Below are 25,322 nucleotides of genomic sequence, written 5' to 3' on the forward strand. Positions count from 1 at the left end.
CCCCCCCCCACCCGCAGTGGTACCGCCCGCCCCTGTCAGCCCCTGCCCGTTGGTCCGGCTCGGCCCGTTAGCTTCTCCCTCGCCGTCCCCCCCGCCGCTGCCGCAGTGGTTCTGTCCCCGCCTCCCCCTGCCCGCCCCCCCCCCCCGCCCCCGCGGTGGTTCGCTCCACCGCTGAGGAGGAGCCGCCACGGCCGGCCGAGCCCGCTCCGGCCCCGCTCTGAGGAGGCGCCAAGATGGCGGAGGGCTGAGGAGGTGGGGAGCGGGAGGTACCATGTCCCCGCCGAGGAGGGGGAACCCCGGCTGCTAAGGAGTGGGAGCGCGGCGCTGCCCGCTGGCTCCCTCCGGCTCGGCGTGCGGTAGGAACGGGAAGAACCGCAGCACGGCTTGGGCTGAGAGAGGGAACAGCGGGCAGGGCTGGGCGGAGGGAGAGGGAGGGGAAAGAAAGCCTCCTTCCTTCCTCCTCTTCCCGGAGATGGTCTCGCCCAGTTGGCGTGACGTACCCGCCCAGACCACGCCCCGCTGCCAGCGGGCCAATAAGCAGCGAGGCGCCTGGAATTATGAATGGGCTGCTCCGCACGTCACAGGCCGCCGTTTAAAGGGCGAGGAAAGGGGCCGGGGCTGCGCGGGGAGCGGGGCCGAGCCCGCCGGTACCGGGGCCGCGAGAACCCCGCCAAGGGGCAGCCACCGCCTCCCAGGCCCTCACACACCCGTCCCTTTGACAGGGGTGCTCACCCCTGTCCCTCCCACCCCCCAAAAAGCCACAAAGAACGTTTAAAAATGACAGTAAAATTCTTAATTTAAAAAATAATAATAATACATCTACACTGCTGTACATATACACATTACTTACATTACAAATTCCCAGAGAAATATTTGCTGTATCAGCTCGTTTCCCTTCGAAGCAGCCTCCTTTGGGTCAAACCCCATTCAAATCTGCAAGCAACCAAGTAACGGCTACAGATATTTTGCAGACTCATCTAAGATCACACTCCAAACACACATCTGAAACGGTGACAGTTATCGAACAGGATTTTGTCTGTTACTCACGTAACTTTTATCAAATTCCATGAAATTATCGTGCATGTCAATTTGTTCTGCTCTGATATTTAAGTACTAACAAAAATAGGTCTTTTTGCTCTGTCACACAAAGAGCTCGGACAATCTGCCCGATGTAGAAAGCAGTTACCAGCTGGCATAATTTGGTTATAACAATATACAAAAGCGATACCAGTCAAGGTGAAGAGAGAAGGAAAAGACCTGGCAATACATTAAAAATAGAATATAAAGGCTCACGAGTTCTCCAGCAAAGGTTTGCTTGCAAGGTCATACTCATTACAAATGTATTCAAAATGCCCCAAGTTCGGAACACGCTGTGGGCTGCAGCACAGAAATCCAGCGCCTCTCTGGGAGATGGAAACTGTTCCTGTAGGGAGCAGCGAGTCTGTGCTGGAGGTCTCTCACCTTTGGGAATCAGCATCCATTTAACTCCTGCATAGGAGCAGAGGAAGACCAAGTTTCATCTCTGCATAAAGTTTTTTTCCAAGGCAGCAGGAGTCCTCTGAAGGGAGTAGATGTTTCGTTTCACTCGATCTTCTAGGGTGGAAGTAGATGCACTCTCCAGTTTTAAGCGACTGCAGAAAATTGAACCAAAGAAAGAAATCAGAATCTCTTTCCAAACATTACATCACTTCTAGCAGGATTCACCATCCCCAAGTCATCTACCAAAATTAACATAGAAACCAGCAATTTTCTATTGAAGCCTCCACTGAAAGAATCAAGTACCTTTTAGTTTGGCTTGTAACAGATTCAACGCCTCATTTAAGGTCAGTGCTCAGAAATATATTTTCACTAGCTCTCAAATCTCCTCCGTCTTCCAAATATAACTAACCGTTAATTACAAACGCATCCGGCACAGGGGACTTGGTTGCTTTCTGTGAAGCAAACGAAGGAAAAGCAACGTGTTCCTGAACTGAGGGCAGCAGTCCTTGGGGAGCCCGAATGCCAGAGCTCACGCTGTAAATGACTACATTAGCTACAGGAGAGAGAAGGGATCCTTGTGACCACCTGCTTTCTTTTACTACTTCAGATCACGTTGCTGTGTTTTGCTGCCGAATTTCCTCGTGCCCACCTCCCTCGCCAATAAACACAAAGTTTGTGTTGGCTCAACCAGTTGCTTCTGCACAGGGAAACACACACTAATCTCTCTCCACAAGAGATTTCACTTATGGAGAAAAATCTACTGTGATTTTAAGCCATCCTTATGGGATCTCAGCTCTGGGCAGCTTCAGGAATTAAGTTTTATTATTTACGATGAATTTACAGAGCCTGGAGAATACCGTGCTGCAGCAGCTCTGCCATACGTAATGCTGCCAGAGGATCTTTCCCCCACCAGGCCTTGTGCCACTCCAGCTTCCTTTGCCTGCCACGTGCACAAGGGACTGTAGGTTACCACAGTGTGTTTAGAAACGGTCTTACTTCTTGCTGAGCACAGGTTTCAGTCCCAAAGGCTCTGGGTACACAGATTCCCGGTGGAATTGCCAGTCTAAACCTGTTGCAAACTCCTGAAAACTGAGAACTTTTTAATACCTGCGTGTAAAATACTACTAGGCGTTTCTACAGGTAGGCAAAAAAATATAAGTGATGACTGGTTTCCGATTCTGACTACTAAGGCCATCATAAAAATTGCTATCTTTTGGGTTAAGGAGAGAATCTGAGAACAGAAGATGTCACCAGTTCTACTGTAAAATACAGTAGAGAGGGATCTTCTACCATAATCTGAAACACCTCAAACACTGAGGCCACCACTCGCTCCTCAGAAGCTGTGGCCTATATTTCCCTTGAATGAAAAAGCAGATGATAAAAGACACTCACTTGAAGAACTTTCCATCTCGGGAGTCGAGTTTCTCCAGTTCTCTCTCCAGCTCCTCCTCCTTTCGGTGTTTCCTGAGGTTGTTTGCTCTCTCCTCTTCCCGCCACTTGGCATTTTCCATCATTTCCTGGCGTTTACGCTCTAGTTCCTCTGGCGAGATCTTTCTGTGTAGAAAAACACCACTGCTGCGAACGGATAGCACGCTGCACCCCCCCCCCCCCTCATTTTGGGGATGATTTACATCCCAAATAATTTTGGGGATGATTTACAATCCCCAAAACTATGGGTGTTTAACAAGTTTTTTCCTTCGGTAGCCAGTCAGCAAAGCTGGTAAGTACATGTCTAAATGTTCTGCTTTACCATACCCCTAGCAAGTCTGTTTTCTCGCTCTTTTCAGCCTTCTAGTTTTTAATTGTCCGGTAAGATGATGCTGTCAAGGTCATATTTTCCTGAAGACAGTGAAACAGAATGCTTCCAATTAACAGTCCACCGGACAAAGACTGACTTCACATTAATGCCTTGCACAGTGATGCGAGACACAAGGAGAACCAGCAACCATGCGAGTTGGTTTGGGAAGCTGTCCAAGGTGTTAACTAACAATCAAGCAAACTGAGCACTTTAGGACTCTCTGTCCGACTTTCTGGACATTCGAGCCAATCTACTTTAGTTAACAGAATAAAATTTGGTTCACAGATTACACCCAGCTGTTTCAAAATCACCAGGGCAACTTCCATCCTTTGCTCACCTTGTGTAACCTGGAGTATGCTGGCGTCGATAGCTCTTTTTAGGGGAAGGGCTTCTAGCTCTCCCTTTCTCCTCCCGACTATGTCTGTAACCCAGAAATACCCTTATTAGAACAGATGAACATACGTTATCACACCTCTAAACCTTCCCCGGATTTTTTGTATACATTCTGACACCAAGGTATTTCCCATATCTGCATGACTGTTCCCTGTTTGCTTTGAAAACAAATTCTAATGACTCTTAATGTACTGTAAATTTCCATCTGTTTTTCACTCTGTTTTCTTTATTTCATCAGCAAACAATACGCACCCGGAACCTCATTTTATTGGCATTTAGTAAGGATAATTCAACAATTATAAATACCTTTTAAAGAGAATTGGTAGCCCAAATAAAGCACAATTACAAGCAATATTTGAAAGATACCTAGAAAGAGGGTATCCCAAATGAAAAGTGCCACGTCCCCTCCAGGAGCTAACCTGTGCACTCCTGCACTCTTGCACAGTCGCACAGCTCCTGCCTTTACACCCAGAACCGAGCAACAACGTGACCAGAACACTGATGTGGTAGAAGGAGACTGACTAAGAGGGATTTTGATTCTAGAGAACGAACCCACCAGCAGCCCTAGGTTTACGTTATCCAGGTTAGCCACACTCACTGTTTACTGTGTCTAGAAGGAGATCTTGACCCCCTGCATCCAGATTGTTCGGAATTCTTCTTGCTAGAGCGTCTCTGAGGAGAGTGGGATTGGCTCCTGGACCTGGAGCGATGCCGGTGCTTGTGGGAGGCCCGTTCCTGGCCGGCAGCTGGAGAGCTCCGAGACCTGTGGCTCTGGTCTGCGTCTCTAACCTGGAATTCAAAAGTATCTTTCAGGAGAGATGTAAGAGCATAACGATGGAAGACGACAGGAGACCTCAGACCAGGCGAAGTGCAGGAAGGAGTGTACACTGTGGTTTGGGTTACCTTATCTCCCCCCTAGGTTTGCATTATTAACACCTGTGTCCTAAAAGATTATTTCTGTACAATGTTCAGTAAACTAAAGTGCCAAGGCAGTCAAGCAGCATATTTAAACAGATGAGTAACTCTGTGAAGAGAAACGAAATAAAGCTGAATTTGAATTCAGAGCAGATAGGAGTGCTACCAGGATCTGAACAACTTCAGTTTCAAGACTTAGATGGCTCCAAATTGAATTTAAGCTTTATTATATCATGTCCCCCTCACAATCCTCTTCTAGCTGGTGAAGCAGTCTTCCAACAAACTGCCAGAACTCCTGCTCTTCCCTAACTCAGGGCACTTGCTACCCAAACAGCGGTGTGAAACGTACTTGTAAACCGTATCCTGGGACTTTGGAAGGAGCAAGTTTCCAGGAGGAACTGTTCATCCTCTTCTGAGACCTAAAGAGAAAACAGAATAGTACTTCTGGAGCAGATAAATTCAGGAATATTTTTTTAACACCAAAATGTCATAAAAATAACGTTATGATGTAACCAATGAAGTAACAACACAGAAACATTTAGGCCAAATAATAGTGTTAATCAGAAAAAAAAGACTCAACGAGAAGATCTGAAGAAGACACGAAAACGAGACAACCAACAAACAAATTTTTTTTACTATAAAACCTCAAAACATACTTATTTTTGCTTCGCTCCTCATCACTGCTGTCACTTTCACTGCTAGAACTGCGACGTCGATGTTTCTTGTGCTTCTTCTTCTTCTCTTTCTTCTTCTTTTTCTCTTTTTTATCTAAACTGTTTTGCAGCTATAAAGCAAAAGACCATTTCATTAGTAATAATTACTGCGTCTACACTTGGGCAGTCACTATCACAAGGCAAAGTAACAAAAGTTCTCTGTGGAAAGGCTCCTGGAACAAAACCTAAACCATTTTACAAGGTCCTCTCTCAAAACTAGGGGAGTTTTCTCTACTGTCAGTTTGGTACCAGCTCATGTCAAATGCTATGTCTGCAATCACTCTGAGGTAGTAAATCAACAATTAACCACTAGCTTAAAAAAAGCACACCAGAAGAGCAGGAAGAGTAAAATAACACTGAACTTGAAAGGAAGATGAATTAATTCCTGCTGAGCAACTGATAAAGAACCTTGTTCTATTATATCAGGATTAGAGGAAGCTGAATTTATTTTGTTTTTCTGTGAAGAATCAGGAAGTGGAACTTAGCTCTTTATCTTAAATAACACTAACTTTGACCTATGATCCTCTCCTTGATCCAGTGTCTTCTGTGCTTTCAGTCTGTAAGGAAGTACTGAGATACACCTACCAATTCTTTGATTTTCTTCATTTTAACAGGATTATTCAAAACTTCTCTCTTTTTTTCCTCCTCCCTCTTTCTAAAGCAGAAAAGAAAAGTTACTATTGTCAAACAAGTGAAAACATACTATTTTTGTGAAAGATACCAACCAAGCACAAGCTCTAAAAACATATAAAACAGGAAAACAGGCAAGTTTTGTACATTTGGCAACACAGATGCAACTAAGGAGGAGTGCGCCCTTTTCTTCTCCACTTTGGAGTGCACATAGTAGGGTAAACAAAAATTTGTTCTGTTACCATCAGTCTGCCTACAACGTTACTGAATGCCTGAACTCTCAGAGCAGACACAATCACATACACATAAAAGGGTGAGCTAAGCTGGTAAGGATGAACCAATGTGCAATAACAATCTTTGCATTTGCCGTACGTATTTAGCAACTTACAGCTAGATGACCTGTATGATGATCACCAGCTCCTTCAGATCACAAAAGCTTTGATTTGAAATCAGATCAGCAAAGTTACCCCAAAGCAGCAAACCGACTCAAATATGTTATTTGATGTTCCGTTGCTGTGTCTAGAACACACAACCAAAAACCCTACCAGTCGTGTAAGATGCTAGTGCCCTCTCCACGGCCAGGACTGCCACCTACAGCCTAGAGCTCACAAACAGGCAGATGTAGCTTTCGAGAAACATATAACAGCAGTCTTTACAAATATAAATAAGATAGTTGTTAGCGAGCTGCTAATACTGATGCTTTGCCTCCTCTACCCCTGCTTTCAGCTCCATCGTTTAGTACCTTATCATGAAAAGTGGATCCTCCCGGATTTTGTTTGCCATATCCAGGACCGAATTGGCACCTGTCTTGGCAAAAATGGAGCCTGGGAGAAGTCCTGTCTCATTGGAACAGCCCGCATCCTTGTCTTCTGTCTTCTCAAAGACATATTTGTCCACGGGGCGACCCATAAGATATTCTTCTCTGTTCACCATGCCACCAGGACCCTGGTACATCCATTCCAGCTTCTCTTCTCTTTTCCTGTTGCGAATAAGACCATCTTATTTTCCTTCTTACAGCTGTAAAACTACGTTTTAAGGCAGTGGTTTATGAAGGTGGGTGGAAATATTTCATTGTCAAGGCCACGAAATCCACGGCGCTCTCAGGAGCACCAGGAGCACCTGCAAGACCTCATCAGCAAGTGCTTGCCCTGCCGAGGGTAGCCAGGGCTGGGTCCCACTGGTCTGGGGGGCCCCCGCACCCCCTCACCTGACAGTGCCCATATCCTCAGCATATCGCTGCATCTCCTCCCGCGCTCGCTCCTCCTGCAGCTCCCGCTGCAGCTCCTCGATCTTCTTCCGCTCGGCTTCATGCTTCTGCTCGGCTTTCCACACCTTCTCAACATTGCGCAGCGTCTGGGGGTGCCAGCTCTTCTTCAGGTTCTGCGGGGCGCGCGGGGGGGGGGAAGAGACCGCACCGGCACCGTTAATGGGGGGCCACCTGCCCGAGCCGCCGGCCCTGGGGAAGGGCCCGCTCCGAGCCGTGCCAGCCCGCAGCCTTCCCACACCGGCGTCGAGGCCCGGACAGCTCCACCCGCTCAGTCCCGCCCCACCGAGACGCGTCGGGACCGGGGAACGGCCGTAGGCCCCGAAGGTCCCGCGCGTCCTGGGAGCGGGGAACGGCCGCAGGCCCCGCCGAACCCGCGCGTCCCGGGGCCGCCGCCCGCCCGCCCGCGCCCCGGCCGGTTCCCGGAGCCCCGGGACAGGCCCTCCGCCCCTCACAGCCCAGCTCAGCGCCGCCCGAGCCCCGGCCGCTCCTCACCAGGTCGCCTCCCCCCATCGCGGCCGCCGGACGAGTGCTTCCCCGCCGCTACCGGGCCAGGAAGTGCGTCACAGTCGCGCGCCACCGCCTGTTCCGCGCCGCGTGGGGCGAACACGTCACTTCCGCCGCGGCGCTGAGGGCGGCCGGCAAGATGGCGGCCGAAGGCAGCGGAGCAGAGCAGGGCGCAGCCGGGGCCCCGTTCGCTAGGGAAAACGGAAAGACTGAGCGCACTAGCGTGAGCTGCCCAGGTAACGGAGCCGGTTGAACGGCGTGGAGAGTCGGGGCTCCCCGCTCCTGCGGGTGCGGAGCTCCAGGCGCCGCCGGTCCCGTAGGGGCAAGGCCCGGGGCCGCAGTGACCGGGCCTGCAGGTTGTTTTCATTACTTTCCCACATCAGTGGTCTCTACCCCTGGGGGCTGTAACTGAAATTGGGGTGTCGCCGTGCAAAGGTTTCGGCCACATGCGGCTGAAGGACGTTGGTGTGTGTGAAAGCGGCTCTGCCTGCTGAACACACCCGGCTGCTGGCTGCGGCTCTGGGGCCACCCGGGCTCAGCAGAAGAAAAAAGAAAAAATCCCTCCCTCCAAAATGCCTAACTGTAAGCCTAACACTCCCACTGTAAGGCTCCATCGTCTTAATCATTCTTTGTCCACACTATTCTACTCGCAAGATGAACAAGCAGTTTGTTTTCACTGGCTTCAAGATGTGAGTACGTTTCCAGTGACGTTAGTAGAAGCCACCCCAAAAAAGTGCCTGGAAAGGAGGGTTCATAATTTGAATAGCACGTAATTATTCACGGGGCAGGTTTGGCAGGGCGTTACAGTGACAGGAATGTGCAGTGATGTCTCTTCCTCAGGCTAACGCTGTTCAAACTGCTCCTGCGGGGGGGGGGGGCGTTTCCAGAGCCCCGCCGTGCACCCGTTGCCTACGGCGCTGCCCGGGGCTGGGTTAGAACCGGTGAGCTCCGAGTTCCCAGCCCGGCGCGTTGCCCCTGAGCCACCTCCCCCCGCCCCCCCCCGCCCTCAACCCCCACCCAGCCGGCCCCGCGCCGGGGGCGTGGCTCAGGGGCAGAGCATCCGCCTGCGGGGCCGGAGGTGCAGGGTTCGAGCCCCCGGGCGGGGGGGGGGGGGAGAGGCAGCCACCTGGCATCTCAACAGCCCAACCACAAGCTGGTTCCTGCATCACTGCCCCAGCTCCCTTCAGAAGGCAACTCCGCAGTGATCCCTGCCTCTAGAACGGCGTTATCCCTGCTGTTTGCTGTTTAAATTAACGGCAGTTACTCAGACAGGAAAAACTAGACCAGCAGCACCTCCACTGAGCCACCTTAGTTGTGTGTACATGCAGTATTCAGGAGAGGAGGAGAATGTCAGAGTCTGAATTTGTGCTTGGCAGCAGATCATCAAGTGATTTCCAAGACTTTGGAGGATTAAGAAACTCTCTCCATCCTCTGTGAGGTGATTCTGGAAGCAGAAAGGGTGAAAAACGAGCTAAAAGAGGGGGCACCTGGAGTTGAACCAGGGACCTCTTGATCTGCAGTCAAATGCTCTGCCACTGAGCTATACCCCCCAGCACAAGGGATTTTTAACATGTTTACATGGAATAGAGACAAGTTTGTGTCCACTGGTTTGACTCTTCAACTTCATAGCGCCTGAGCGCCTTAACGCACCTGCCAAAGGCTGTACAGGGAGTTACATATGATAAATACAATTAGTAGTTACACAGTGCAGAACCCCTGCAGTTTCCGAATAGCCACGGCCTCGGTACCTGCAATAATGGAGTTCAGAAACCAACCTTTCCTGCACAGCACAACTCACGAGAGCCAAGAGCAGCCACTTACTTTCAGTGCCCAAAATTTTGGCAAAAGGACAGTTGCAGGAGATGAAAAAAGAGGGGGCACCTGGAGTTGAACCAGGGACCTCTTGATCTGCAGTCAAATGCTCTGCCACTGAGCTATACCCCCTGAGTTAGGGCTACTATGAGGAGCTACTGAGTTAGGAGCTACTACTACTGAGTTAGGAGCTACTACAAGCAGGCACAGCACCTGCACGAGGAGATTTTTAAAATGTTTCTGCATAAAATGAGATTTCTAGCCCCGCTGCTTTGACTCTTTGACTCGACAGCCCCCTCTGCCCCTTAATGCGCCTGCCAAAGGCTGTACGGGGAGTTACATGGGATAAATACAATTAGGACACAGAATTAACAGAGGAAAGGACACACAGGGAGGACTTACTCACACAGTGCAGAACCCCTGCAGTTTCCAAACAGTCAGGGCCTCGGGTCCTTCACTAACGGAGCTCAGGTACCTGCATTCCCTGCACAGCGCAACTCACAAGAGCCCAGAAGAGCTCCCCATCCTTTGGTGCCCAAAATTTTGGCAAAAGGACGGTTGCAGGAGATGAAAAAGAGGGGGCACCTGGAGTTGAACCAGGGACCTCTTGATCTGCAGTCAAATGCTCTGCCACTGAGCTATACCCCCTGGCACAGCACCTGTGCGAGGACATTTTTAAAATAATCTTGTTTTTCTATGCGAGTATGTCCACTGGTTAGACTGTTACCTGACAAACCCCGTGCATCTTAGTGTAGCTGCCAAAGTGTATGCAGACAATTACTACAGAGAAATGAGCCAAGTACACACAAACAGGTAGTAGTTGCTTGCACACTGCCCGGCCCCCTGCACCTTCCAAACAGTCACAGCCTCAGCACCTCCGATCCTGAAGCTCAGAAAGCAACCCTCGCTGCACAGCGCAACTCACAAGAGCCAAGCACGGGCCTCCACCTTCCTTCGGTGCCCAAAATTTTGGCAAAAGGACGGTTGCAGGTGAAGAAAAAGAGGGGGCACCTGGAGTTGAACCAGGGACCTCTTGATCTGCAGTCAAATGCTCTGCCACTGAGCTATACCCCCTGAGTTACAGCTACTACAAGGAGCAATAAAAATCTTACTACGCAGCGCAGGTTTCCCGTCCACTGCTCAGATTGTGCTATATGCCGGCACCCTCTTCCGCACGCTCACGTACAAGCAAAACTGGGCACAGAAAGTTACTGCATACAATCTGGAGTACAAATACACGTGGACAGGGTGTAATTATGCACCCAAACTCGATGAAAACGACAATTGCTGTTAGGGCCAAGCAGGGAACGTTATGTCTTTGCTTCATCACCGTCACAGGTAATGGTTTTAGCAGGAAGTGTTAGGATGAGCGCTCAGTATCTTACATATGGAAGTTGAGGGTCCTTCTGGGCACAGCCTGAGCCCAGCGGAGCTAAAAGCAAGGAATGCTCCTCAGTTTTTCCCTGGAAAAAGGGCAATTCAAAGGGGGCACCTGGAGTTGAACCAGGGACCTCTTGATCTGCAGTCAAATGCTCTGCCACTGAGCTATACCCCCCGGCACAGCGCCTGCGCGAGGAGATTTTTAAAATGTTTCTGCATAAAATGAGGTTTCTAGCCCCGCTGCTTTGACTCTTTGACTCGACAGCCCCCTCTGCCCCTTAATGTGCCTGCCAAAGGCTGTACGGGGAGTTACATGGGATAAATACAATTAGGACACAGAATTAACAGAGGAAAGGACACACAGGGAGGACTTACTCACACAGTGCAGAACCCCTGCAGTTTCCAAACAGTCAGGGCCTCGGGTCCTTCACTAACGGAGCTCAGGTACCTGCATTCCCTGCACAGCGCAACTCACAAGAGCCCAGAAGAGCTCCCCATCCTTTGGTGCCCAAAATTTTGGCAAAAGGACGGTTGCAGGAGATGAAAAAGAGGGGGCACCTGGAGTTGAACCAGGGACCTCTTGATCTGCAGTCAAATGCTCTGCCACTGAGCTATACCCCCTGGCACAGACCCTGCCAACCCACCAACAAAACATTTAGTTTGTTCTTCCCCGGTCTTTGACCTTGATCCCACAGGAATCACATCCTGCTGCAGAAATTGCAAAACAAAACAGCAGAAAAGACATGGAGTTATCGGACTCCAGCACAAGACAGATGCCGCCTCCATACCTCGTTCCCCAGGTGACCTTGGCCCAGTTTCTCTGCAGCTCCGTGTCCTCTCCCCGTGGTGGGCTGCGCTCCGGGTACCCCACAACCTGAGTACCCCACAACCTGAGTACCCCACAACCTGACACAGCAGCTGCCTTAGCGTCTTTGAACCTTTTTCCCCACCCTTTCCAGCTCTGACTGTATCGTGACAGAAGAATTAATAGGAGAGGAGGTTGAGCTGATGTTGGGAGTTCACCTTCCAGGGACCATGCATCCCAAAATTCCAAGAAAAAAGTGGAAAGGGAGGGGGCACCCGGAGTTGAACCGGGGACCTCTTGATCTGCAGTCAAATGCTCTACCACTGAGCTATACCCCCTGCCTGGGCATGGCTCCCCGGCACAAGTTCTCCTCTTCATTAGCAGCTCTCCTTAATTAGTATCATAGCACAGCTTGGCTAATTAATCCCAGCAAAAGCAGCAGCTTCTCCTGAAATACTCCTCTCGTTCCTCACAAACACCCCACTGCTCCTGTGGGAATGTTCTTCTCCCCCTCTGGCCAGCCACCCGCCAGAGGACAGAGCCTGCAGGTAGTTTATGGGAAAAGCATTAGAACAAGGAGCTCCAAACCCACTTTTTTTGGGGGGGGAAAAGGGGGAAAAAGGGAGGGGGCACCCGGATTTGAACCGGGGACCTCTTGATCTGCAGTCAAATGCTCTGCCCCTGAGCTATACCCCCACCTGCACAAGGCTGCCCGGTACGGCTCCATCTGGGCAGTGACGAGGTGGCTTGGCTGCATTCCACCACCTGCCCTCGCCACACCTGCACCGCTGCCTCGCACGCGCGCCAGCCCTCTCATTACCCTGCCTTTTGCCTTTACACTCCCCCCAGGTCTCTTTCCAACACTTAAAAACCAGGCTCCTGGCTGCCAAGCTCATAGATACCTGGGTTACCTTTCTCAAAAACATCCCATTGTGGAGGAGAAAAAAAAAAAAAAAAAAAGACTGCTCGGAAACACTGACTTCAAAACACCGCTGAAGGCACCTGGCTGCACCTTTCTTTGGTCTCGGAGGTGTGCCCTGCCATTAGACAGCACACCAGCCTCGCAGAGGCACTACTGCCACACCTCCCTCCCTGCCCACAGCCTCTCTTGCCTTCTCTGACTGGCAGCCCAAAAGCAGGGGACACCAAAAAAAAGAAACACCCAAAGTGCTTCATCCAACTACCGTGCCGTGCTCTGCCTGAGGAAGAGTCTTCCCACATCAAAAATCCAGCACAAGCTGTTAAAATAGATCAAGGGAAAAGACCTTTATTCTAGCAGTGGTTCCTTACTCATAAGCAGGTCTCTGCATCTCTCCCCAGGTCTGAGGAACAGCTCCTTCATCACCACCGGACTGGAAAGATGGCCACCGCTCAGAAGGAAAGAGATCAACTCCAGCCGCAGGTCTGGAATGCTGCGGCGACAGCCCGAGCGCCCGCTGTACCCTTCCAGGGGTTCCAGGTCTGCTGGGAAGAAGCCACGACCGCTCGCTCACCTGCTCTGTGGAACAGCCTGGAGAGAAGAGAGTGGCCCTCAATCCGTGTCAAATCCTTTTCCATGTTCCCCCCCCTCCAGCTGCTGCCAACACACAGCACATTATCCAGTGGGAATGCCTCAAGAAACAAATTTTAGGGCACAATATTTTGCAGATTCATGTTGGATAGGCCAAAGATCTGTTTAAAAACGCTTTACAAATCACTGCAAGACCCTGCTGCTCTTGTACGTCATTATTTGTGTCTGTGCTACAAGTAACTCCAAGTCTTTGGTCCGTTCACCACCCTTCTTCCTCTGCTCTAAAGGCATCAGGGATAGCAGAGAAGGATCAGGAATCTCTAAGCAAAGGGAAAAGTGACTGTGGGATCAGCTATGTGCCAGGGTGGATCGAAGCCCGGAGCACACCAGGGGCTCCCTGACCTGGGTGTCACAGCCAGTGCTGAGAGCAGGGCACCAGGGCCACGATATCCAGGAGAAAGTCCCTGATTTCCACCCGCAAGCCCAGGTCCAAGGCAGCCTCCCTGCCCCTCCAGCAGCACCACAAAACACGCCAACCTGCAGCTTACATCCAGACGTTCTCTGCTGCAGCCAGAGGAACACCGGGAAAACCACCAGCGACTTGACACAGCACAAGCTTTTGCACAGACGTACCTTCCAACTCCCACCTCGAAGCTTTTCAGCTGATCTTGCAAGTTCAGATCAGACCTTCTACTTGCGATTAGCAATCAGCGACCTGTTTCACCACTGATGGAAGGTTGAGGCACGTGCTTCAGCCACTACCTCAGCCAACAGCAGTGGGGCTTGATGTGTCCTTGCATGACTTCAGCAAGGTCGAAGAAACATTCTTTAGATCCCAGTGGCCACAACTCCACAGCTCAAGGCACAGATCACTTTCAAGCAGTTTCCCACACCCACACCCCTCCCCCTCGAATCAGACCAGTATCTCTAAGCGGTTAAATTGCCCACCCTGGAAGAAAATTCCAGACCTACAATTTGGCAAGCCTCTGTACAAAGGCTTCTTGTAGCGGCTTTTATAGACACCGCCCAGTTTCTATCCCTGCATACATCAACTGGATCAATTCAGGCAATATTGCTGAAATTTAACTCATTCCAGTGCAACCCCCTTCCAGCTATTTTCCACTAGTACAGGAACCTGCCTGAAGAAAAAAAAAAAAAAAAAAAAAAAGACTCATCACTGGATATTAAAACTCCAAATCCCATTTTCCTGCTCAAAGTATACATCCACACAAGAGTTCTGTAAAAACACCTCCCAGAACTAACTCCCTCATCGTCACACTCGTCCTGCTCAGCAGAGGAGAGCACTTTGGCAAGAAAGACACTACTTCTTTGGTACAAGGACTTTTATTTTATCTCTACAGAGATGAACACGTTCATGCAATGCTTCCTGCATTGGAGGCGATCCTGGGCCACAGATCCGCACACTCCTTAGCCACAGGGCCTGTGATTGCAGAGCCTGGGAAAGAAAGAGACAACAGCGCGTTAGGGGCCCGAGTAGGTGCAGAGATGCTTCAGGGCAGCATTTTTACACAAACACTAGTTCAACCCAATCGCACCCTCCGAGGAGAATCTGGGTCCTTTTGCCCAGGAGAGCGCAGCCCTCCGACCAGCACCACCGACCTGCCACCCCTCTCCATGTCCCCCTTTTGCACAGCGTAACGGGATCCTTGTCCGTACCTTTCATTTCACCTTTATTATTTACTATCACTCCTGCGTTGTCTTCAAAATAGAGGAACACCCCGTCTTTTCTCCTGTACGATTTTCGCTGCCGAATTACCACCGCCGGATGGACTGCAAAGAGAAAGGAACAGCTTGGTATCAGAAACATCACGTTAAGCACACGGTCCTGGGAACAGATACCCCAGGGGAACCGTTTTGCAGCAGCACCTGATGCAGTGCACAAGCGTAGGGTTTTCTGCACGGTGTATTTGCAGTGCTTCGCTAAGAGAAGCTACAGTTTATAGTCAGTAATAGACTTAAAACTGATCGTGTAATGCTTACAGCTGCGTCCACGCTTGGGACAATCTAGCGTTTTTCCACTTTTCCACCTTTATTTCTAAATATACCATCCATTCACAGACAATACTCAGCAAACACTCCTCCCTTCCCCTCCAGAGCAGGACCAGACCTCCTTCCCCCCCCGGCCGAATGTCACACCGCTGATTGAAATCAACAGCACAGGCTGCCACTTCACCCAAAAGCGATGTCTTCGCTCTGCCCTTCCACGACAACTCGCCGAGCCACTGCACACAGACCCAACGAGTGCTTTTCAGAAGGGTGGAGGTGACGCTCCAAAGATTCGGGGCCCACCTTCTGATCAGTTTGAGGGAGGAACCGTGCTCCCCTCGGATGAGGGACACTACAGCGCAGGCAGGCTTGCAGCAGGAGCTGCCCGTCGGTGCGGCAGGACTCGCCGCTCCTCTCCGCACTCACCCTTCTTCCTCAGCTCTGGTTTGCCTTTCTTGACGGTGGCCATCACCATGTCACCCACGCCGGCTGCCGGCAGCCTGTTCAGGCGTCCCTTGATCCCCTTCACGGAGATGATGTACAGGTTCTTGGCACCTGCGGAGAGAAGCCCGGCATTAACAGAGCTGGCCATCCAGGAAGACGTTTCCCGTGTCGAATCACCGACTGAAGCGAACAGCACGGGCTGCCGCTTCACCCAAAAGCGATACCGTTGCTGTCTCCTTCCACAACATCTCACTGAGCCACAAGCACAGACCCAACAAGAGCTTTTCAGAAGGAAAATGGTTTTTTACAAACTTCTTCCAACACCTTCAGCATTACAGCAGGTGTCTCCTGACCGCTGCCACCCTGTTGTGTTCATTTCAGTGCAATTACTACAGCCTGTTTGTTTCACTATAACTTTTATGGATAATCGTCAGCAAACGTTAGCTGCACATTATATCATTAAGGGAATGTTAATCTGTGATTCCAGGAAGGAGCTAAAATGAAAGATCCCCTTGCAAAGATGGATTTGAAACCCAACTTGCCAAAAGAAGCTGAAATGTGGTCAAGACAAGCCCATCTAGGGAATAATAACTGAGGTCCAGCTCGGGGTCTGCTGGTGTTTGAGACCCACAGAAGTTTTCTTAACCTGTAAGGAACATGTGTGATGCTTAATTAACGCAGCGCCGCTTATTCTTGGGAAATGAACCAACGTGATGCTTCCCAGCGATGTAACCGGCAAACGTGTGGACGGTCTAACCCTGCCTAAACGGAACGGGGCAGGCAGGATGATGTGCCGGTACGCAGCGCTGCAGCAGCGGCACGGCAGCGCCCCATGTCCGGCAGCTCCCCGACTCCCGCCGCTGCGCTCCTGGGCTCCCAGCCGGGCCGCAGCCGCGCTCACCCGTGTTGTCGGCGCAGTTGATCACAGCTCCCACCGGGAGACCGAGGGAGATGCGGAACTTGGCACCGGAGGAACCGCCGCGTCCTGCGGGTTGAGAAAAGAATTAAGAGCCGAATGACGGAGCGTCCCCCAGCCCAGCCTGACCCCTGCTGCCCCATCCTCCCCCCACCCTGTCCCCCCAGTGTCCCCCCATCCTGTCTCCCTGTCACCCCAGCCCCCTATTCAGTCCCCCCAGCGTCCCACCATCCTGCCCCTCCCACCCTATCCCCCATCTCGCCCCCCCCACCGCCCTGTCCCCCCAGTGTCGCCCCGCCACCCCGTCCCCCCAGTGTCCCCCCAGTGTCCCCCCATCCCGTCCCCCTGCCGCCCTGTCCCCCCATCCTGCCCCCCCGTCCCCCCAGTGTCCATCTCGTCCCCCCGCCGCCCCGTCTCCCCAGCCCCCCCATCCCAGGCCCCACCCCCACGTCCCCTAAGCATCCCCCCATCCCGTTCCTCCGCCGCCCCATCCCCCCCATCCCGTCCCCACAGTCCCCCCGCCGCCTCGGGAGCGGGACAGCCACGCCGGCCGCAGGTCCCGAGCCCCGCGGGACGGCGGATGGAGCCGGATCCCGGCCCCCGGCTCACCTCGCTTGGACATCTTGGGGCCGGAAGAGGAGGCCCGGCGCGGAGCACGCCGGGATATGCCCGTACGCCGCGCCGCCGGAAGTGACGTGCCAAGGCCAGCACGCCTCACGTGGCGGCCGGGCCCCGCGGCGCCGCGCGGAGGTGACGGGGAGCGGAGCGCGCCCCCCCTCCCCCCCCCCCCCCTCCCGCCGGTACCGGGAGCACCGCGAGGGGACAGGCGGCAGCCGCCCCACGGTGGGCTGCGCTCCCCACGGGTGCATGGGTACGGCGGGGGCGCGCCAGGGGCACGGGGAGGCTTTGGGACCGTAATTTTGGGGGAAAATCTTTCGAAAATTTCTAAACCGGAGGGGGCACGGGGGGGGGGGGAATTAAAAAAAAAAGAAATAGAGACGTTTTCTAAAAGAGGGGGCACCCGGATTTGAACCGGGGACCTCTTGATCTGCAGTCAAATGCTCTACCACTGAGCTATACCCCCGGCGCGTAGCCCTGCGCTCCGCGCCGCCTTCCCGCGCTACCCGGGGGCCACCGGCCCGGGGGGGACACTCGCTCTCAGCCCCCGAGCAGGGGGGGCGATGGGACGGGTGCGCTTGTCCCAGGGGGGCCCGGCCAAGGCCGGGCTAGGAGCCCCCCGCGGGCAAGGGGGGGCCAGCAAGGAAGGAATTTTTCTGCCTTATCAGAAGGAATTGCCCTTGGCTGGCTCGTGCCTCCAGGCGGCTACTTCAGCCCCAGCGACTCCGCACAATCCAGGGTTATTGCACCCCAAAGGGAAAGGGATTTTTGCCTGGGGGCTATATATTTTACATCTATCTATCTATAATATATATATTTCATTTTCATATATATATGTATATAAAATATTTATAATTTTTATTTAATTATTCAGCTATCACCTAAATCAAATATCAGGAGGAAAGCACAAGTGATGCTGCTTGTACTATTTCATATACCTGGTCCTCTGAGTGCTCCGCGTAGAAACAAGAAAGAATGTTGCCAGCCTTCAGCAAAAAATGAGAAATATGTATGTAAGAGAATAACTTCAGAAAGCAACAAAATATCCCGTCGTTTCACAGCAATAATCAACCGCTGACGGTAACTGTGTGGTTTGCAGCTAATGAGAGGCAGGTACCCAGCCGTTACATGCCGTAACGAGGTGATGGTGCTGTAACGCGGCGCTACCCAGCGTGGCTCCTGCCGTGGGGTCCCAGGACATCAGCTCACACCCATCACCCCTGCGAAGGCACCAGGAGGAGAGCGCAGGTCACGCGGCGAGGTCACCCATCAACAGGATGGGTGCTTGGGGCACCAGAAGTGATGCAGCTCACCAGGGATGGGTGCTTGGGGGACCAGACATGGTGCAGCTCACCGGAGATGGGTGCTTGGGGCACCAGGAGTGATGCAGCTCTCAAAAAGAAAAAAAAAAATAAGAAAAGCTGGGGCTGGAGCAGGGCCTGGGGGGAGTGATGCCCTCAGCCAGCCCTGGGAAGCAGCAGCAGCAGCTTCTCTGCACTGTACCCAAAACGTCGGGGTGATGGAGAGCCTCCCTCACCCCACAGCTTCTCCCGAGCCAAGCGAGGAAAAAACCACCCACAGCATCCCAAAGAGCTGGATAAGCTGAAAAGCTCATCTTATTTTAAGCTGCGATGGGCCAGGAAAGGGTGGGAGGCTGATTCGGGGGGCTGGGAAGCGTTGGGCGAGGTGATCAGAAAAGGGAAGGAGTGGGCGCCTTTGTGAGAGGATCAGATAAGCTGCTTTTCAAACGAAGGAAGCCAATTTTAAGCCGCATCCTGAAATGAATAAGGGGGCAGAGAGCCGAGCGCAGCCTCGTTTGATGTGGGTGTGCTTTATTAAAGCCTGCTTGCAAATAGTGATTACTGAGCTTCGGTCTTTTCTAACATGCTCCGGGAAAGAGAATTAAGGTGTCATTATCTCCCAATAGAAATTGAATTAACGTTCTTACGAAGGTTTTTGCAACGGAATAACCTGAATTGACCGGAGTTGATGCTACGTGTCGTGGTGTACGGGCAGGGAGAACCTGGGTGAAGCGGGGTGTGCGGTACCCCACGGCATTGCAGCTTGGAAAGGTTGAGAGGCTTCTGCTCCGTAAAAATACACTAAAATTGAAACCTGGTGGGGAACTGGACTTGCGCTCGACAGAGGTCGGGAGGATTCTGCTCACGTTTGCGTTGCTGCCTTTCAATAAAAATACAATAAAAGTTGAAAGCTGGTGGGGAACTGGACTTGCGCGAGGTACAGACGCAGAGGTCAAGGTGCTCCCTCTCGCCCCCCGCAAGTCTGTGACCCGCCTGTTGTGGATCACTTCCCATTTTACCAAAAATAACTTGTTATTTATTAAAACTGTGTTTCCCCTCGAAGCGACTCAGCCCAACGCAGCAGCTCTGCGGACACAACTCCCCCAACGCCACCACAGCTCTCCACTCACTTACCGGCTTAAAATTATAAGGAATCACGCGTGGATGTGGAGTTAAATAAAGAAAAAAGTAAATTTTAATTCTCAGGGGGCACCCGGATTTGAACCAGGGACCTCTTGATCTGCAGTCAAATGCTCTACCACTGAGCTATACCCCCAGCTGCCAATAAGGCCGCCGGGTGGTCACTTACAAAGGCTCCACGCGTGGGCAGACCCCTCTCCCCCCAGCCCCCCCACCCCGTTCCACGCAGAGACGAGCATGGAACGGGGTGGGGGGCTGGGGTGTGTGTGTGGGGTGTCTGCGCGCCCCTGCAAAGCGCTACACGTGCCCACGCACCCCCGGAGGCGGGAGCGCGCCCGCCCACGCCGCCCATTGACAAACGTAGGCTGTACGGCTGCGTGGGGACACGCCCCGCCCCCACCGCCCCTCCCCCACCCCCCCACCCCCCCCACCCCCCCTCCCCCAGCCTATTTAGGGTCGCGGCAAAGCGGGCGGCGGCTCAGAAGCGGCAGCAGCGGGTGGTGGGAAGGAGTTGGGGAGGGGGGGGGGGGGGTCGAGCCATGAATCCCAACTGTGCCCGTTGCGGCAAGATCGTGTATCCCACCGAGAAGGTGAACTGCTTGGATAAGGTCAGTGGCCACGCGTGGGGCTGGGGGCACGCGGGGGGGGGGGGACGGGGGGACGGACGGAGGGGGAGCACCCAGGGTGATCGGCTCTCCGTGGGTGGGATGGTTGTAGGTTTTTTTGGGTTTTTTTTTTTTCCTCCTCCTCCATCATCTCCACGTTGCCTACCCGGAGGGTCCCTGGCGGCGGCTGCCAGGTCTCCCGGGGGTGGGATGCTTCGTTTTCCTCCTCCATCATCATCATCATTATCTCGCTTTTGAGGAGGGGGGGGGCATCTCCACGTTACCCACCCAGAGAGTCCTAGAGAGCTGCTTGAGGCGGGGGGGACCCCCCACGCTCCCCCCAGGATCCAGCATCCCCTCCCACCAGGGGACTGGGAGCCCTTTGCCCAGGCGCTCCCCGTGGCTTTATTTTTTTTTTTTTTTAAATAATTTAAAAGCAGCAGCAGCCCCAGCCTTGCGGGAAGGCGGCTGCGGAGGCTGATGGAAAGCAACAGTTTAAAGCTTCCCCTCAAGCCGGGAACCTCATCTGGTTTGCATTACCCGAGCTTTTTTCTTTTTTTCTTTTTTTTTTCTTTTTTCTTTTTTTTTTTTTTTTTAATCTTCCACCCCAATTGATACTTCTGTGTTCCAGAATTCAAGCTTTATACTTTCTGCTGCCTGCCTTAACGCGGGGCGCGAGCGCTTTGGAGTGGCTTTTTTTATTTATTGTTATTTATTTTTTTTTAATGTTTTCCCATCAAGAACAAAGCTCTGGTGAGGTGAGGTCCGGTGGAGCAGGCGGTGGTGGTGTCTCCATCCCCTGTGCTGCACCATTCCCATGGGATTTGCCTCTCAACTAACCCCTCCTGGAGAGCTGAGCTGCTCTCCTCCCCCTCCTCTTCAGGCTTCTGGGATGACCAGTTTAGGGACTAAAAAAAGTAACTGGAAGAATGTGCGGATCTGGGCAGTGGCATTCCTGAGCTCCAGCAGCCCCTTTTGCTCGCATTTTTAACAGATGATGTTTCTTCCTGAAGCTGGGAATGGTTTGAAGCTGAACTATCAGCCCTGTGTCCCAGGGATTGTCCTGGCTGCTTTTCTGCAACCTGTGCTGACCCCCAGTAGCTGCGGGGTATCCCAACAGGGATAATTGGAAGGGAATTGGGGGGGGGGGGGGGGGGGGGGATGACCCCTTGATTCCACAGCCAGCAGCCTGGGTTTTGCGCCGCTTCTGACCTGGCAGCGGTGTGCTGAGCATGCTGAGCCCCTCTATCCCGCCTGTTTGGAAGAGGGCAGGAGGCTGCAGGCATCATCCTGTACTTCTAGGGGGTCTCCTTAGCTTCCCCTTCCTCAAAATTATCGCACGGGCGGCCTTGGAAATACAGCGTGCCCCTAACCAAACAACGAATTGCCCCGGCGTTAATTTTTCTGGGGTTTCTGGCTGGGGGGGGGGGGGGGGGGGGGGGGGGCAAAAAAAAAAAAGCCTCGCCACTTCCTATAAAAGCCAGAGATAAGCACGGTGTGACGAGTGGCTGCCCTCCTGTTTTCGCTCTACCCAGAGCAAAGTCAAAAGGGCGGCTCTGGTGGTGTTTGCGTAAGCGTCGCTGAAGTTGAACCGCAGCAGCGGTGCAGGGCTGCTGGGAGGGGAAGCAATGCATGCGGCGGTGGCGACGCTCTCGGTGCATGCACCAGTGTGTCGGTAAGCCAGATGGGTTTGGGTTTTATCCTGGTAGTGACATCAGGGGGGGTCCCTTTTCCTTTTGAGATTTACAGGAAAGTAGGAGGAAGAACTTGCTGCTTTATCGGGCTGCACCGCCACTGCCAGCTCCGGCTGGGCTGAACGCCACCGGCCAGTTCTGCTGCTTCACTTCTCACATCCTCACCTTGCGAGGCGAAGGGCAAATGCCCTGCTCGGCCTTGGGGGAAGGGGTGTTGCTCCCCTCCCCCCACCGCCAGCCCTCTAGAGAAGGTGCTGGGTGAGCTGCCCGCTTCCGCTGTGGAAGTGACATCTCCTGCGCCGCTGGTGCTTGCAGCTGCTGAACCCACGTAAAGCTGATGTCAGATGAGTTCTGAAACGAGTTAAACGAGCTGTTACAGTGCATTAAACCCCAGCAAGGGTTTGCCCCCAGCCCCAGGAGTCCCCCCTCACCCTCAACTCTCAAGCGATGCTCCCAGCGGTGGAGCAGTGGTTTTGCTCCGTGGAGGGGTGTTGCGTGGCTGTAGTAAATGGCTACACCAACACGTACCGTGGGCTCTGAGCTCTGTCCCCACGTCCCAGCCTGCCGTGGGTGGCAAAGCTGTCCAATGCTCCATCCCTCCACGAGCAGCCTGCCTGGAGCGCAGCCAGCGCGCTTCCCGCAGAGTACATCCCGCCGGGATGCGGTGCAGTCGTACCTGGGATCGCCTCCAGATGTTGGGAGCACTTCAGACTTGGGAGCTGGAAAGCACAGGCGTTAATGGTCCTCTAAAAACCGATTTGAAACTCATCCCCTTTCCCTACAGACGTGCTGGGAGGGCGAGCTTTATTTCCAGTAGCGTTACTGGAAGCCTCTGTGATTGCTGGTCCCCTGTGTCAGCTCAGTGTTGCAGCTCTCCCTTTAGTGCTGCCTTGGATTCATGGATCCAGCACCAGTGAAAAGACAAAATTTAGTGGCAGCAAGACTTGGAGGTAGGGGGTCCTGCTCTTGGTATCTGCTCAGGGTGCAGAGTCTCCTTCATCAGAGCCCTGGCACAGAGACCCCCCTGCTGAACAGTGCCTAATGCAAACCCAGGCATCAATACGCACTAATTGCTCTCTGGCTGGGGTTTGTTGTTTGGTTTTTTTGTTGATTTTTTTTTGTTGTTGTTTCTGCTGTGCTTACTGCGGAGGCTGCCCCAGGCGAGGGGACAGCTGGCCTTGCCAGATAGTCCTTAGCTCTTGGGAGCCTGGGTATTCCTCGGAGGAGGAGGCTCCAAAGTAGTGTTGGCTGTCAGCTCATCTCTGTGTATTTCTAGTGGCATCCCTGGTGTTTACCCACAGCTCATGGCACGATGGATGGCCAACAGGCTGGGTGAGGTCTATTAATTACCCCTAATGCGGCCGTAGCTCAACCGAAAGGCTGGAACTTTGCAGATGCCTGCAGAACTCGGGGTTCAGCTGTTGATCTCTGTGTCCTTAAAGAGTCTGAAAGCTGGGAAGGAGGAAAATAATCCTGCGCAGGCTGGATGTGGATGAGGGCGTTGGTACGGAGCGGTGCGTGGTGCACTTAGAAGCCCCCTCGCTGTTAGTGGCAAGCTCTAGAACTTGTGTAACTAGAGGAAAAGAACAAATACGTTGCTCTGAGCAACTGGAAGGAGGTAAATTGTCCTTTCTGGGCTGAGTCATTGCCTTGCAGAGCCGGGGCCGTGTTTGTGCACCGGGGTGTGGTACCTGTGGGTAGGTGGCACAAGGGCTCAGCCTTGGCTCTCGCAGTCTCCTTGCAGGAACACAGACCCAGCCAGTAGTTGCAGTGGTGGAAATGACTTTATTTTTTCCAAGCTTAGTAGTAGAAACTACAGCGACAACCACCAGCTGTTCTCCCGGGGTTTGCTTGCTTGCTGCGGAGTAAATGCGTGTGAGGCTGATCCCTGGGTGTCATGCTGTGGGCTTGTCAATTGTCATTTATTTGATGTTCTGAGCTGGCAGCGTGGCATTGGGCTTGTTCTTCCCCTGATTTCGCAGGGGATGCTGGGCGGTTCAGGTGCTGTGCAGAGGTGCTTGCTGGAAGAGGGAAGGCAACCCTGGGGCAGGACTTGCCTTACCTGGAATGAGCGAAGACATTGCTCCAGGCTGTACTTTCCCTGTTGCGTGGCTCCTGTCTGGGTGCTTTTCTGTCTGCCGTGCCCGGACTGGTCCCCAAGGTGTCACACCGGACCCCTCAAAGCCCAGCACAAAGTCTGGTTGCCTGGGGGCTGCAGGGCATCAGCCTTGGTCTGGGGTACAGCTGCTCGGTGGCTGAGCTGTTCTTCACCAGGTTCCTTCCAGCCTCGAAGTCCAGTCCACGCTTGGACCAGTGAAATGCCAAGTAGAAATAATTTCTTTAAGAGTAGCCTGAAAAACTCCCAACTACTTCCTTAGCGTTCATTAGGTGCTGCAACCCATTCCGTAGGGTGGCGATCTGAATTTTGGGGGCTGTGGTTTTAGCCTGGAGCATTGAGTGTGGCTCAAAGGAGAGTGATGCTGGGGGTACAGGACAGCCCAAGGGTGCTGGTGCGAGAGTGGTGGGGGAGAGGATTCAAAACAGACCTTCACAGCAGTCCCCCTGCCCTGCTGCTGTCACCCCATCCCCACCTCTGCGAGGCTGCAGCCCTGGCAAGGGTGGCCCTAGAGGAGTAGGGGGAGATGAGGGGTGCTAGGGGTGGTCCTGCATCCTCGGGGACTCTCAGGTTTGGGATTAACCTCATGGGGAGGGTGGGATCTGTGGTGAGGACCGGTGGGCTGTCTGCTTCTGGTGAGAACGTTTGTCTCCAGCTCCTCGGCTGGGTGTCTGTGTGCAGCCTTACCTGACCTGCTCGGCTGGCTATCTCTTGGCTAACAGCAGCAAAAAAAACCCAAAAGCAGCAACTTCGAAGCCTGGAAACCACCGCCGTTCCCTCTGCGGGGCAGGGCTGGTGTCCATTCCCAAGGAGGACCCTTCTCCTGCATCTGCCCCAGCCTATCAATTCCCAGTCTGGAGATAAGGAAGCAAGATGCCTGCTATAAATGCACGTAACAAGTGTCGCGTTGGGAGCATTTAGGGGGGCAGATTTACTTGGTGTCTTAGAATATTGTCTGTCCTCCAGGCTTTGCAGGGGTCGTGGCTGCTGTCTCTAGGCTGGAGGAGCCGCCGCCGAGCTGAAATTGTGCGATTCCAGTGGACGTGGCCCTGTTTTGCAAGTCACTCGTGTTAACGATTCTTTTGTCTCTGTTTCCAGTTCTGGCATAAAGCATGTTTCCACTGCGAGACCTGCAAGATGACCCTAAACATGAAAAACTACAAGGGCTACGAGAAGAAGCCGTATTGCAACGCGTAAGTCTCTGCTACCTGCTCCCGTGGCCGCTGGGAAAGCGTTGGGATGCTGGAGGCATCCGATGGACCCTGGTCCCTCTTA

General features: G+C 53.0%; 3 protein-coding genes and 11 non-coding genes across 15 annotated transcripts in view; 1 reads left to right on the forward strand and 13 right to left on the reverse strand.

Annotated features, from left to right (window-relative positions):
- Positions 1–778: 778 nt before the first annotated feature.
- Positions 779–7,795, reverse strand: CWC25 (CWC25 spliceosome associated protein homolog). Its single transcript, XM_055789766.1, has 10 exons — positions 7,688–7,795; positions 7,136–7,308; positions 6,671–6,907; positions 5,884–5,953; positions 5,242–5,369; positions 4,935–5,004; positions 4,269–4,459; positions 3,615–3,698; positions 2,872–3,033; positions 779–1,631 (listed from the first exon to the last, which is right to left on the reverse strand). Exons 1-10 carry the CDS (start codon positions 7,703–7,705, stop codon positions 1,517–1,519), a joined length of 1,248 nt encoding a protein of 415 aa, XP_055645741.1. The 5' UTR covers positions 7,706–7,795; the 3' UTR covers positions 779–1,516.
- Positions 7,796–9,177: 1,382 nt separating this feature from the next.
- Positions 9,178–9,249, reverse strand: TRNAC-GCA (transfer RNA cysteine (anticodon GCA)). Its single transcript has one exon. It is a non-coding gene; the product is annotated as a tRNA-Cys (tRNA).
- Positions 9,250–9,571: 322 nt separating this feature from the next.
- TRNAC-GCA (transfer RNA cysteine (anticodon GCA)) lies at positions 9,572–9,643 on the reverse strand. Its single transcript has one exon. It is a non-coding gene; the product is annotated as a tRNA-Cys (tRNA).
- Positions 9,644–10,087: 444 nt separating this feature from the next.
- TRNAC-GCA (transfer RNA cysteine (anticodon GCA)) lies at positions 10,088–10,159 on the reverse strand. The gene has a single exon. It is a non-coding gene; the product is annotated as a tRNA-Cys (tRNA).
- A 354-nt stretch (positions 10,160–10,513) lies between these two features.
- Positions 10,514–10,585, reverse strand: TRNAC-GCA (transfer RNA cysteine (anticodon GCA)). The gene has a single exon. It is a non-coding gene; the product is annotated as a tRNA-Cys (tRNA).
- A 409-nt stretch (positions 10,586–10,994) lies between these two features.
- On the reverse strand, positions 10,995–11,066 carry TRNAC-GCA (transfer RNA cysteine (anticodon GCA)). The gene has a single exon. It is a non-coding gene; the product is annotated as a tRNA-Cys (tRNA).
- Positions 11,067–11,440: 374 nt separating this feature from the next.
- Positions 11,441–11,512, reverse strand: TRNAC-GCA (transfer RNA cysteine (anticodon GCA)). The gene has a single exon. It is a non-coding gene; the product is annotated as a tRNA-Cys (tRNA).
- A 450-nt stretch (positions 11,513–11,962) lies between these two features.
- TRNAC-GCA (transfer RNA cysteine (anticodon GCA)) lies at positions 11,963–12,034 on the reverse strand. Its single transcript has one exon. It is a non-coding gene; the product is annotated as a tRNA-Cys (tRNA).
- A 286-nt stretch (positions 12,035–12,320) lies between these two features.
- Positions 12,321–12,392, reverse strand: TRNAC-GCA (transfer RNA cysteine (anticodon GCA)). The gene has a single exon. It is a non-coding gene; the product is annotated as a tRNA-Cys (tRNA).
- Positions 12,393–14,531: 2,139 nt separating this feature from the next.
- On the reverse strand, positions 14,532–17,277 carry RPL23 (ribosomal protein L23). Its single transcript, XM_055789770.1, has 5 exons — positions 17,183–17,277; positions 16,559–16,642; positions 15,640–15,768; positions 14,884–14,997; positions 14,532–14,662 (listed from the first exon to the last, which is right to left on the reverse strand). The coding sequence occupies exons 1-5, from the start codon at positions 17,193–17,195 to the stop codon at positions 14,580–14,582; spliced, it is 423 nt and encodes a 140-aa protein (XP_055645745.1). The 5' UTR covers positions 17,196–17,277; the 3' UTR covers positions 14,532–14,579.
- Positions 15,353–15,485, reverse strand: LOC114010864 (small nucleolar RNA SNORA21). Its single transcript, XR_003552540.1, has one exon. It is a non-coding gene; the product is annotated as a small nucleolar RNA SNORA21 (small nucleolar RNA).
- Positions 17,278–17,585: 308 nt separating the features above from the next.
- Positions 17,586–17,657, reverse strand: TRNAC-GCA (transfer RNA cysteine (anticodon GCA)). The gene has a single exon. It is a non-coding gene; the product is annotated as a tRNA-Cys (tRNA).
- Positions 17,658–19,696: 2,039 nt separating this feature from the next.
- On the reverse strand, positions 19,697–19,768 carry TRNAC-GCA (transfer RNA cysteine (anticodon GCA)). The gene has a single exon. It is a non-coding gene; the product is annotated as a tRNA-Cys (tRNA).
- A 334-nt stretch (positions 19,769–20,102) lies between these two features.
- LASP1 (LIM and SH3 protein 1) overlaps positions 20,103–25,322 on the forward strand; it is a 33,051-nt gene continuing 27,831 nt past the window's right edge. The window contains exons 1-2 of one of the 2 annotated variants that reach the window (XM_055789937.1): positions 20,103–20,240; positions 25,146–25,240. In XM_055789937.1, the coding sequence (XP_055645912.1) occupies positions 20,172–20,240; positions 25,146–25,240 (164 nt within the window). In that variant the 5' untranslated portion in view covers positions 20,103–20,171. Of the gene's footprint in view, positions 20,241–25,145; positions 25,241–25,322 lie in introns of those variants that run through there. The other variant, XM_055789938.1, reaches the window with a different exon arrangement.

Source organism: Falco peregrinus, chromosome 18, assembly GCF_023634155.1.
Source record: "Falco peregrinus isolate bFalPer1 chromosome 18, bFalPer1.pri, whole genome shotgun sequence".
Lineage (NCBI taxonomy): Eukaryota > Metazoa > Chordata > Aves > Falconiformes > Falconidae > Falco > Falco peregrinus.

Excerpts from the sequence above, each read along its gene's own strand:
- CWC25 (XM_055789766.1), bottom strand. Across the intron at positions 5,370-5,883 it reads TGAAGAAAATCAAAGAATTG|CTGCAAAACAGTTTAGATAA; the intron begins GTAGGTGTATCT and ends TTTGCTTTATAG. Across the intron at positions 4,460-4,934 it reads TCCCAGGATACGGTTTACAA|GTTAGAGACGCAGACCAGAG; the intron begins GTACGTTTCACA and ends TTTGAATTCCAG.
- RPL23 (XM_055789770.1), bottom strand. Across the intron at positions 15,769-16,558 it reads CAACTGCGCCGACAACACGG|GTGCCAAGAACCTGTACATC; the intron begins GTGAGCGCGGCT and ends TTCTCTCCGCAG. Across the intron at positions 14,663-14,883 it reads TAATAAAGGTGAAATGAAAG|GCTCTGCAATCACAGGCCCT; the intron begins GTACGGACAAGG and ends TTTCTTTCCCAG.